General features: G+C 55.0%; 1 protein-coding gene across 4 annotated transcripts in view; it reads right to left on the minus strand.

Moving 5' to 3' along the window:
- Window positions 1-2,380: 2,380 nt before the first annotated feature.
- The window catches only part of SORBS3 (sorbin and SH3 domain containing 3), a 23,913-nt gene continuing 14,551 nt past the window's right edge, over window positions 2,381-11,742 (minus strand). For all 4 annotated transcript variants that reach the window (XM_019631577.1, XM_019631576.1, XM_019631575.1 and 1 more), the window contains exons 12-21: window positions 11,596-11,642; window positions 11,049-11,188; window positions 10,798-10,850; window positions 10,648-10,694; window positions 10,357-10,471; window positions 8,166-8,291; window positions 6,576-6,887; window positions 5,666-5,769; window positions 4,967-5,073; window positions 2,381-3,228 (exon numbers count right to left, since the gene is read on the minus strand). In XM_019631577.1, the coding sequence (XP_019487122.1) occupies window positions 3,167-3,228; window positions 4,967-5,073; window positions 5,666-5,769; window positions 6,576-6,887; window positions 8,166-8,291; window positions 10,357-10,471; window positions 10,648-10,694; window positions 10,798-10,850; window positions 11,049-11,188; window positions 11,596-11,642 (1,113 nt within the window). In that variant the 3' untranslated portion in view covers window positions 2,381-3,166. The remainder of the gene's footprint in view (window positions 3,229-4,966; window positions 5,074-5,665; window positions 5,770-6,575; window positions 6,888-8,165; window positions 8,292-10,356; window positions 10,472-10,647; window positions 10,695-10,797; window positions 10,851-11,048; window positions 11,189-11,595; window positions 11,643-11,742) is intronic.

Consider the following 11,742-nt stretch of genomic DNA (forward strand, 5'->3'; position numbering starts at 1 on the left):
AGTTCCCTTCGCATGGAATGCCCTCATGCCTACCTGTGCCCTGGGTCTCCTCCCTGTACACAGCCCAGCACGCCTCCAGCCTGCTACCTCCTGTCCCCAGCCTCCCAGAGCATCTATTCCCAGTGTGTGTAAGCCACTCTCCTACTAACTGGTCCTGTACCTGGTGGTGTGGCCGCCTGGCCTGATGCACCTGTCCCCCCCCCACACACACACACCTAGACTGGAAGCCCTAAGGGAGCAGGAAGCTACAGGTAGCGAGCAGGTACAGCTGTGGGGTCCCACAGACCTCGCCTTAAATGCCAGGTCTGCCTCTACTAGCTGTGTGACCTTGCGCAGTTTCCTCAGCTCCTCCGGGCCTCAGTTTCCCCGTGTGTAAATGAGGACAATGCATAGTTGTGCAGATTGCCCTCCCATATAAAGCTGCCTGCACACAGGGGGGCATGGTGGGTTTTTGTTTGGTTCACTGCTCTGTTCCCAGAGCCTAGCACAGTCTGGGCACACAGTAGGCATTCAGTAAATATTTGTTGAATGAATATTGTTCAATGATTGAATGGATTAATCCCCCTTCTTTTGTCACCCCCCCCCCCAGTTTGTGGAAGGGACTCTGTTATACACCTTTTTGTGCCCCGTTGACTTAGACAGTCCTTAGAAACATCTACAGGTTCATCTGCAGGGTTTCTGCTCTGTGGGTCCAGCATTCACAAAACTCAGGACAAAGACACAGTGGGCAGGGCATGAACCCCTGGAACAGAAGGGGTACTGCTCTGCTCTAAGCATCTCTGTGCCTCTGGGCACCTCACCTCTCTAATGGGAGGCGCAGTCCCAGTGGCCTAAGGTCTTTTCTGGCTCTGACTCCTCAGGCCCCCCTCAGCCCTCAGGCCTCTGAGCCTCCCTTTCCCACCCCCCTCATGCCAGTCTAGGCACAGAAGTGGTCATTGTACATCAGGGCTGTCATGGCAGGCAGCCCAGGGGCCTAGGGTTGGTTTGCTGCTGAGGTTTCAAGGCCCCATCAAAGAGAGGTGTGGATTTGGTTTCTGCCCCAGGGAAAGGAAGGCTCAATCCTGATATCTTTTATGAGGGCATCAGGGAACTCGAAGGAGCTGGGACGGGGATCAGGAACAGGCCAGAGGGGTCCCAAAGAACGGTCATTTCCACAGGTCGGGCTGGACCTGCCCAGTGAGGTCTAGGGTGGCCTCGATGATTGCAGGGGGCACGCAGGTCTTGTTCTTCCAGCTGCTGTTTAACCACCGCTGAGGCCCCGTCACAGCCAGGCTCAAGGAACCGGCCAGGGCCAGGCCACCACCCTGTCATTCACAGGCTCCACCCACCTGTCTTTACAGAACTGGGCCCCACTACCTCTTCCCACCCACCTGGGGTGGGGAAGCCTTAAGTGACAGGCCTGGAAGACAGGATTGCCTGGAAGAATGTAAAAGAGGCCCAACCTGTGGCCACCCCAGAGAAGTCCTTGACCTCGTGCATGACCTTCCTCCTGGGCTGAGGCCTCTGGGATAAGGAATGGCCTGGTAGACTTTGTGCAGACAGGTGACAGCAGTCATGAACCTGACGTCAGCATCTTATAATGATGTGACCCAGGTGACTGGATCTCTCAGCCTTCTCTCCTCCTGTGACATAGATGCAAATCTGCCTGCTGCGATGCTCATAGCAGATGGCGCGTGTTAGCACTTTATGCCCCACTCAGCCCCAGCACTGCCTAGGCATGACACTCTCCTTCTTTGGTAGAGCAGTCAAGCCCAGACTGTGCCACCGCTGTCGCCCCACAGCACCCACCAAGTCCTGAACTCTGAAACCTTGGGCGAGAAGTCGTTTTGGCTAGCTGTGGCCCACCACTCCCAGCTTCCCGCAATTGATTGCTCAAAAACCGGGACCTACAGAAGAAAGTAAACAAACACCCCGAGCTTCGGAGTGGAAATGGAGCACACAGAAGGAAACCATTAGGAGCAGAACAGCTAGACATGTCATCCAGCCCGGCAACCCCACAGCGGCTCCAGAATCAAAACAGCCTGCACACAAGGCCACATTCAGCTCCCATCTCTGGTTTCTCCCTACAATCAGGCCTCGCCCTCATCCCTGTGATGTTAGTTCTTCACTTGGCAGTGCCTGTCAGACAGCTGCCTAATCCTGGGGGCTGCCCAGTGCTGCCTGAGACCTGAGGCCTGAGATCGTTAGAGATAATAATGGTGATTTTCCAGCCTCCCCTTACACAAGAGCGTGTGCACGTGCACAAGCACGTGTACACACACACACTCACGTCCCACCTGATTCCCAGCACAGCCTGCTACAGAAAGAATTCCCATAATCCGAAGCAGGAGGAGGAGCCCTCTACCAAATCCCCCCCAAAAAAGAAGTACAAGGCAAGGTCCCTGGTATCCAGATTTATTTTACATTCTCTTCCAGAGGGGACTTGGGGGGTCGGGGGGGAGCTGAGGAGGCAGGAGGGCAGCCCACATTGGTCTCCCTGGAAAACATCTGGGATAGGCCAGGCCTCTTGAGGCCCACCCTTCCTGGGCACTACAGCAGCAGGACATACGCACAGCCCAGGCCCAGGGCTTGGCAGCCTTTGGGAAGAGGGGGCCTTGCGGCAAGACCGCTTGCCAGGCCTTGAATGCTAAGGAGGTGCTGCATCCAGCTCCCATCTCACTCCCAAGCCCGGCTGGGAGCAGGAAGGCAAAGGGGGCAGCAGGCAAGCTGGAGAGAAAGGGGAGGAATCCCCTCCTGCCAGCGGCCTTTGGTCTCGATTAGGTTAGGAAGCTGGTCCTTGTTAGAGGAACCCCATGGGGGTGAAGCTGGGAGCCAGTCCCTGTTAGAGGAAACGCCACAGCAGGGCGGGGATGAGAGAGTTGGGGGGCGGTCTGGTCTCAATAAGGCCTGGAAACAGTCTCCACTTCAAAGCAGACCTCTATATTTGGGGAGCAAGAGTAAAGGGAGGGAATAAAGGGGCTGTGAGAGGAATGCTTGTGAGCTGTGGGTGGGAATCCGTCCAGGGGGCTTCGAGGTGGCTCCAAGGGAAAGGCTGCTGGGTTGTCTGCGGATGCCAGCAGCCAGGTCCTGGGGAGGAGCGTGTAGGAGGGGGGTCCTCTCTCCCTCTGTGAAGTGCGACTGCTCCCCACCGCATCCTGGCTGGGCTCTGAGTTGCCGCTAAGGCCATTCACACCGGGGCTACATAATTTCCAGGGAACGTCCCAAACTTCTGGGTCCTCCGGGAGACACCTGGAAGAGGAAAGACAGAAAGATCGTTCTCCACACTTGTTTTTTTAATAGGAAAACGGGTGGGGGTGGGGGAGGGCCCTGCCCCCTGCTGGCAGTACTGAGAACTGCAGGGGAGTCCCTGTCTCAGGGAGCGAGGACTCCTTTTCCTCATTCCTGCCCCCTAGTGGCAGAAGCTTAGATAAGCAAAGCTACGCTCCCTGAATTCGATAACGACAGACAACTCTGAGCACTCAACCACTGTTGAACTTCGCACACAGCACTGAGTAACTCCACCCTTCCTGAAAAAGCAAGGAAGCATGAGGATGAATCACAGAACTTAAATCGGGAGGGATCTCACTGGTCTAGTATGACACCCTCGTTTTAGAGATCGGGCAAGTAAGGCCTAAGAGAAGGCAGAGTGAAGGCCTCCGAAGCACTCGGCTGCTGAGGGGTAGAGATGGGACCAAAATGTGGGCCTCTGGTCGGCTACACACCCAAAGACACCTGTGTCCTGGGGTGGTGGAGAGGGAATGCTAGAAGATACAGGAATATAAAACCAAATGAAAATCCTGGGGAAATCCCAGCAGGCTGGCATTCTAATTTCCTTAGGAGCAGCCCGTGCTCACCCTGCCCCCAGGCCTTGCTGATGCTGTTTCCCTCATCCAGTCCTTCAAACCTCCTCCACTTCCTCCAGGAAGCCTTCCCTGACCTACACTGTCCACAATGATAACCACCCGCCACGTGTGGTTACTGGGCACTTGAAATGCACTCGTGTGACTGAGAAACTGGAGACTTGCTAAACCTTTCCTCTAAAAGCACTCATGGCTTATATTACAAAAGTGGTGCTTTTTCTTCTTGTCTATATAAATTTGTAAGCCTTTATTAGCAATTGTAAAAAAATTCAAAAGCAGAAGTGTACACACTAAACTAAGAGCGTGCCCTTAGTCTATCCCTCTGAGGTACGCACTGTTAACAAGTGAGTACTTCATAATCACTGGTGTGTCCAAAGTCTGGTCAGCAGTGAGGTGCTGGGATTCAGGTGAGAAGGGTGGCTGCCAGGTCAAGGGACTACCGTTGTAGCCACCCCTGCCTAGGCAGCCCGCCCACCCTTCAGGCCCTACAGCCTGCCGCAGGGGGTGCTTCTGCCTGTTCATTGCTCTCCGAGGACAGGCCCAGCCTCGAAGCTGAGGCCTGGACGGGGCCTGCCCGCTCTGTGGAAACAGGCCATGTGAAGCCTGCTGAGGTGGTCACCTTGAACCAGGCCAAGGCCAGCCTGAGGCTTCCTGCTTTAGTCCATTGTCTGAACTGCCCTTGGGTCAGCCCTGAGCGCCGGGATCTTTCTCTCCTTTTGGTGGAGGGCAGTTATGGGAGCTAGCTGCCAGCTGGCGGTGGGGGTAGGGGAGGCACAAGTGTGAGACTTGGTTCAAGTCTGCACTGACTTCATCAATGACCCTGGGCCTCACCCACTTTGAGGCATGAGGGTAACAACAGAAGTGCTGGCTCTGGGGAAGCATCCAAGGCCAGGTCTTCCCAGCAGCCCTACTGGAAGTAGCTGTGTGTGGGGGGGTGGGGGTGGGGGTGGGGGTCAGGCCATGAATCTGTTTTGAACCAGCACTGGCAGGCAGCAGCACCCACCCAAACCCCCACCCGGACCTTGAGATAGCCCCTTCCGGTCTGACCCCAGCCCATCCCACCTCCCAACCCTGAGATAGCCCCCTTCCAGCCTACCCACCTCAGCCCATCTGCCAGGCCCACATACCCACAAACCAGCCATCGTCACACTGCTGCATGACATCCACCCGATCCCCCTCTCGCAGCTCCAGCTCATCCTCATTCTGGGGTCTGTACTGGTACATCGCCCGATACCTGGGGGAGACATTGCCGTGGCAACCACCAGAGCCCTGGCCCCTTCCCCAGTCCAGGCTCAGGGAGTCTAAACCCAAGTGTTGCCACTTCCCTGTGAATTTCCCAGGGTTCCTCCGTGCTCCCATTAGCCAACCCCCCCAACCTCCTGGAATGGCAACTCTGTCTGGCTCCAGTGCGTTCTTTCCCAGGCCTGCTCCCTGCCCTCCAAACCCTAACCACCCAAACCCTGCCTCCTCAGAGTTCCCAGTGCCTTCAAGTCTGTTCTACCAGTTCCCACACTTAACACTTCCTGCATCCATGCACTGACTTCAGGGCTGGAAACCCAGTGAGGAGACTGAGGCTGGGGGCCAGGTGTGGGAGGCTTGCTCTAAGGCCACAGGACTGGCAGGGACAGGTCAGGTCAGAAGCACCACAGACAAGTTGGCCCCCTGCCACCAAATTGCCCATAAGCACTGCAAGGACCAGCCCCACCTGGCAGGAATTTACCAAATCCACCTTGCGGAGGAAGGGATTGGCTACGGGGGTCAATAAGCTCAGCTCTGCCTACCAGCAGCTCCACACCCCTGACCAAGCACCCGCAGACAGTACTCACGGGGTCCAGTGTATCTGAGTGGTGCTGGGGGAAGAGGTCCCCAAGTCCAGGGAACGGCTGGAGCCTCCAGGATGGGACACAGCTGACCCAGGGGTGCCGGGACTCTGGGGGTCCACAGGAGGAAAGGCGTGTACATACAAGCATGAGGAAGGAGGAGTGAAACGGCCTTCCACTTCCCCGGGGGCGGCGCTTCCCGCACTGCTCATCTGATCCTCTGATCCCCGCTGCACAGGGGGCCTGTGACCGGTTCACATCACAGGTGCAGGGAGGCTGAGGCCCAGGTAGGGCAAGCGGCTGGTCTCTGAATGGGTCCATGCACTGGCTGTGCCTGTTCCTAATGGTTTGCTGAGTGGAGGGATGGCTGCCGGAGCAGATGGGCTTGTTTGTGTGCTGTCAGGACGGGGACCAACAACTATCCTCAACTACAAACGTTCAGTTCAAACACCCAACTACCCTCTGCGGTGGGAATTACCATCCCCATTCAACAGGTGAGGAACATGCTCCAAGTGAGAAAAGCCACATCCAGAGAGGGCAGATCATCTGCCCAAGGTCACACCACAGGCGAAGGGCAGACCCCCGACCCCTGGCCCCATCTTGTCCCAGAAGCAAATCACAAAAGCGGAGTCTGGAGGGTCAGGAGGCCTGGGCTGGCTTTACGGTCGCACCTAGAGCTGGCGAGCTACCCCGTCCTCCCAGGACTGTAGCTCAAGGGCCAAAACCAACTCGAGGGCTCTGAGGTCCACAAGGCCAAGGTGGGGCTGCAATGCCAGGTGCTGCCCAGTCACCCCTCCAGTCTATCCGGGGGGTGGAGGTTCTGGGAAGGATTCTGAAGTGTGGCCTTAACACAGGAACGGGGGAATATGGTGGGGGGAGTGGGAGTCAGTACTCCATCTGAGGCAGGTCACCTTACCTGGGTCTGGGGTCTGGGCTCCTGGGTGGGGAAGGAGAAGCCAGTGCGGCGAGGGGAGGTCCGGCCCCCCCAATCGGTGGGGTCCGCTGGGCTGCATGGTGTTAACGGGGAGCTGGGGTGACGGGCGGCCAGATGGGCAGCGGTCAGGCGGGGAGACGCAGGGAGCTGGGGGCCATCGTCACAGACCCGGAGCCGGGGCTCGCGGCACACCTGCACGTAGCTGGCAGGGAAGATGCCTTGGCGCCCTGTGCCTGAGATGCGCCCCTCGTACCAGTTCTCGTTCACCTTGCGGACCAAGCAGATGCGCTCCCCCTGGGGGGGAGAAAGGAGTCAGTATCTGAAGGGTCCTCCTGGGCACCGTGCACCCGAGGGCACCGAGGGTACCGAGGCAGGACAGCTCGCTAAACCTAACACCTTGCCCAGAGGGATCAGACTCAGAGAGGGTCAGCAGGTTATGCAGAAGTCACACAGGTAGGAAGTGGCAGAGTCAGGGGCCAGAGCCAGGCTGCCTGGGGGAGCGAGCAGAAGTCTAAGCTCTTCCCACAACACGGGGCGCTGCGCTTGCATCAAGTCCTGCCTCTTTGGGAAGCCTACATGCATAGGGGAGCCTAGAGGCTAATCACACAGGTCCAAACCAGGCTCTGCCCTTTTCAAGCTGTGTGGCCTTGGGCAAGTTCCTTTGCCTCTCTGAGCCTTGGTTTCCTCACATGTGAAGTGGGGATAAAAATACTGTTACTGTGAGGAACAAAGGAGGGTCCATAGCGGACTGGTAAGAAGCACTGGAGAGGCACCACGGTCATGACTGGGTCCAGTCCCGGCCTCCAAACTGGGTGACCCTGTGACTACTGCATCAAAAAACAAACTCCCGAGGGCAGCTAGTGCAGCCTCAGGTCCACGTGCAGACTGATGTCAGGTGGCGCTGCCCTGGGGAGGATGGTCTCCAGCCTCCTGCCCTCACCTCTCTCCATCCAGCCACCTCCTTCCCCCTTTCTCCCTGAGGCCAGCTCTTCCAGGGGACATTCACTGGGGACATTCATGGCCTCTGCCCCCAAAGTCAACCAAAGGGAGACCAGTTCCCTGCTTTCTAGGACATTTTTCAAGCTTTCCTGACCATGATCTAATGTAAAACAATACGTTTTAATAACAACCCAGTACACACACACACACACACACACACACACTCACACCTGCTTAAAAGTTTGATAGAACACCATTTCTACATGCAAGGCATTCTAATATTTCCATTTTATTCTTTTTAAAATGATGACTGTGATGCTCACAGCCTACCAACCTGAAACTGAAAAAAGCACAACTATCCTAGAAGATTTGGACTTTAAACAAAAATTGACTAAATTAAGGGAAGCATATCCAAAGAGACTGAGAAAGAAATTAGAAATACTGGATAAAGATGGGTACACCTGACTCTTAAAAAATGTTTTCCTTCCCAGGTTTCAGCACCAAAACAAAACAAAACAAAACAAAAAAACAAAAAAAAACAAATAAAATGTTTTCCTGCCCATATTTCCTTATGTATTCCCCAGCCCCCGCCTGCTCTCCCCGCCCCCCACTTCCTGCCTGGCCTGGCCGCACCTTCCGGAAGGACAGCTCCACGTCCAGATCCCCCTTGAAATTATACTGAGCGATGGCTTCTCCATACTCCAGCACTTGGTAGGTTGGGGGCTTGAGGGGCTTGGGGATCTCATCTGCAGGCAGCATCTGCCGGAAGAAAGGTCATGAGAAAGGTTTAGCCTGGGCATCAACTGAGCACAGACCTGGGGCTCCTGGGAGGGGGAGGCAACAAAGAGAAGGTAGTGTGGGCAAGATATGTCTCCAGGCCAGAGAGGAGACAGACATCAGACACAAGCCTGGGGTGGTCAGGGGCAAGCACAGCCAAGGGGGTGGTGAGTCCCAGAAGAACCCTGGAAGAAGAATTTCCACTAGAGATACGTGGAGTGGGCATTAGTGGAGTGAGCAGTGGCAGTGCAAAGATGGAAGCCAGTGTAAAAAGAGAGTTGAACCTGGAGGGCAGAAGGAAATGAGGAGTCCCAAGGAGCAGGGAACACCTGGTGCCCTATTCTAAAAGAGAGGATCTAATATTTTACCATTGCTGACAACTGAGTGTCCCTCCTCCTCCTCCCCTTCTCCCCCACCAGGCACCCAGAATCCCCATGTTCTCTTCACTTCACTCTATTCATAAAAATCAAAAAGCTACTAAACTATTTTATACTAAGATGTAAATAACTCATGCCTGTCAAATCAAGAGCCTAAATTAAACAACAACCCAACCCATGAGCCAAAGTCACAAAGGAAGTGAGAAAATAGTTTGAGTTGAATTAAAAAAAAAAAACCCAAAAACACAAAATATCAAAAACTGTGGAATGTAGTTAAAGCAGTGCTTAGAGGAAAATTTATAGCATTAATTGCTTATATTAGGGAAAAATGTTTCAGATCAATAACCTAAATTACCACCCTAACAAACTAGAAAAAGAAGAGCAAACTGGACCTAATGCAAGCAGAAGAAAGGAAATAATAAAGAAACAGAAATCAATGATATCAAAAACAAAAATACAGAAAAATCAATGAAATAAAAGTTGGTTCTTTGAAAAGATCAATAAAATTAACACATCTCTAGCCAGAATAAGAGAAGACACAAATTCCCAATATCAAAAATGATAGAAAGGACATCACTACAGATCCTACTGACATTAAAAGGATAATAAGAAAATATTACGAACAACTTTTCAGCTAATAAATTAGGTAACTTGAAATTCCTTAAAAGACACCAATACCAAAGAGAACGTAAAGCCCAATATCAAATTCAAAGCCTGTCTCTGGGTTCAGAGTCTGGATCCTCTACTTAACAACTTATCTCTGAACCTTAGTAAGCCCGTCTGTAACATGGGGCTGTTCTATCACTTTCCCAGGTTAATGAGAGGAACGAGGGAGGTAATACAATTGACTCTTGAACACAGGTTTGAACTGTGGGCGTCTAGTTGTACGTGGATTTTAAAAATAAATACATTGGAATTTTTGGAGATTTGTAACAATTTGAAAAAATTTGCGGGTGAACCACATAGCTTAGAAATATTGACAAAATTAAGACAAGGGTTATGTCATGAATAAAATACATGTACGTCTTTTCTTTTCCTTATGAGTTTCTTAAGGAACATTTTCTTTCTCTAGCTTACTTTAAGAAGCCAGTATATAATACACAGAACACAAAATACGTGTGATTATCAGCTGTTTACGTCATTGGTAAGGCTTCGGTTTACAGTAGGCTATTAGTAGGTACGGTTTGGGGAAGTCAATGTTACACGTGGATTTTCAACTACACGGGCATTGGCATCCCTAGCCTCTGTGTTGTTCAAGGGTCAACTGTACACACGAAGGCGATGATGCATGTATACAAAATTTGTAAACGTCACATGCTTTGTACTCTTGCCAGTGGCAATTAGGATTCATCCCAAAGACAGCTTGTGAGAGACAGATTCTATGTGGTGAGAGTCCGGGACAATGACAGAGCTGGTGGCCCCTGGTTCTCCCCTGGGCTGGGCTCCACCTACAGCCCTCATTTAACAAACATTTCCTGAGTACGGGCAAAGGGCTGGGCCAGCTCCTGTTGGGCCCAAGGATGTGACTGAGGCTGAGACATGGCCCCTGCCCTGGAGCTCACAGTTTCACATCTTAGGAAACCGCTGAGATGTGGCAGCCAGCTCAGGAGAGAAGCTATGGATGAATAAGGGCTCTGCACACCCACCAGCCCTCCCGGGCTCCTGCTCACCTCCACGTAATTAGCAGGGAAGATGCCCAGCCTGCCATGGTGTTCCCCCTCCAGCCAGTTCTTGTCCACCTCCTTGTGGATATAGACAATGTCACCCTTCTTCAGAGTCAGCTCCCTGCAGGCCAGAGCAAGGACCTCAGTCCTCCTGGGTCCTTCTTCCCTTCAGACCCTGTTCAGCAAACCCAGAGTCCCCCCCACCCTCTAGGGGTGCCCACTGCAGTCCTCCCTCCACTCTTCCCGAGTGCAGAGCCGGCCCCAGGGGGGCAGGGCACGGGAGAGAAGGGCACTTACTTCGGGGACTGTGCCTGGAAGTCAAACTTGAGCCTGGCAGCCTTCCTCTATGCAGGGGGAGAAGACAGAAGGGGTTACCCCAGCCACGCAGTCACCAGGACCTACCCAGCCCCTTCCTGCACCCTGGCCCTAATGCTCCCACCCCCTTACCTTCTTCTCTTCCTTCCTGGCAGGGCTGATCCCTCGTTCAGAGGCACTAGGGTCTGTGAAGAAGCACGAGGGGCGCTTGGGAAGGCCACTCTGGGGGTGGGGGACGGGGCTGGGATGGAGTTGGCTCCCCCTACCGGCGCCAGTGGGAATCACCGGGCTCTAGGATCTTTCTGCCACCCCCCGGGGCACCAGCATATCTGGTGCCTAGTAGCAGGCGTCCGGTAAGAAACAGGGCAGGATCTGGCCCTTACCTCGGGTTGAGGAAGGGTAGACAAAGTCCCTACGACCTAAGAAGGGGCTTCCTCCATCCGCCATTCTGTGTGGGCTCAGGGGCCGCGAGGAACCCCGGTAAGGTGCATTCGGGGAGCTGGGGCTCCAGGCGGAGGCCGGGCTGCGGAGACACAGTGGGTGAGCCACCTGTCTGGCTTCACACCCTACCCGGCTCACCATCTCCCTCCAATTACAGCCGCCTCGTCCCCGGCCGTCCCCCAGGTCCTGGGCTCGCCACAGGACGTCCTACTTCCGAGCTGCGGGCCGGGAAAGGGCGCGGCCGGGCCAGGGAGGAGGAGTGCGCTGGGGGGCGCCGGCCGCGGCCACTTGATTCTCGGCCGAGGAGCTTCCCTCTGGGGACCGGGGAGGGCCCCCAGCGCCAAGCGGTGCCCTGCGCCCTGCGGGCCACTTGCCCCCCTCCGCGGGGCTCCCCACCCCGCGCCACGTCCACTCCCCGCGCCACGTCCACTCCCCGCGCCACGTCCCCGGCCGCCACCCCACCGCCCTCCGCGCGCGCCTGACGCTCACCGCGCGGGGAGCCGCAGCTCCCGGGACCGTCGGGGCGCCTGGGATCCCTGTGGGGGAGACGGCGGTCAGGGCCGGGACCCGGGTCCCGCGGCAGCCGAGGCCGCCGCCTCCGGAAAAGTTGGCGGCTCTGAAGGAGGGAGGGCGGGT

This window comes from Hipposideros armiger, unplaced genomic scaffold (genome assembly GCF_001890085.2).
Source record: "Hipposideros armiger isolate ML-2016 unplaced genomic scaffold, ASM189008v1 scaffold_1015, whole genome shotgun sequence".
Lineage (NCBI taxonomy): Eukaryota > Metazoa > Chordata > Mammalia > Chiroptera > Hipposideridae > Hipposideros > Hipposideros armiger.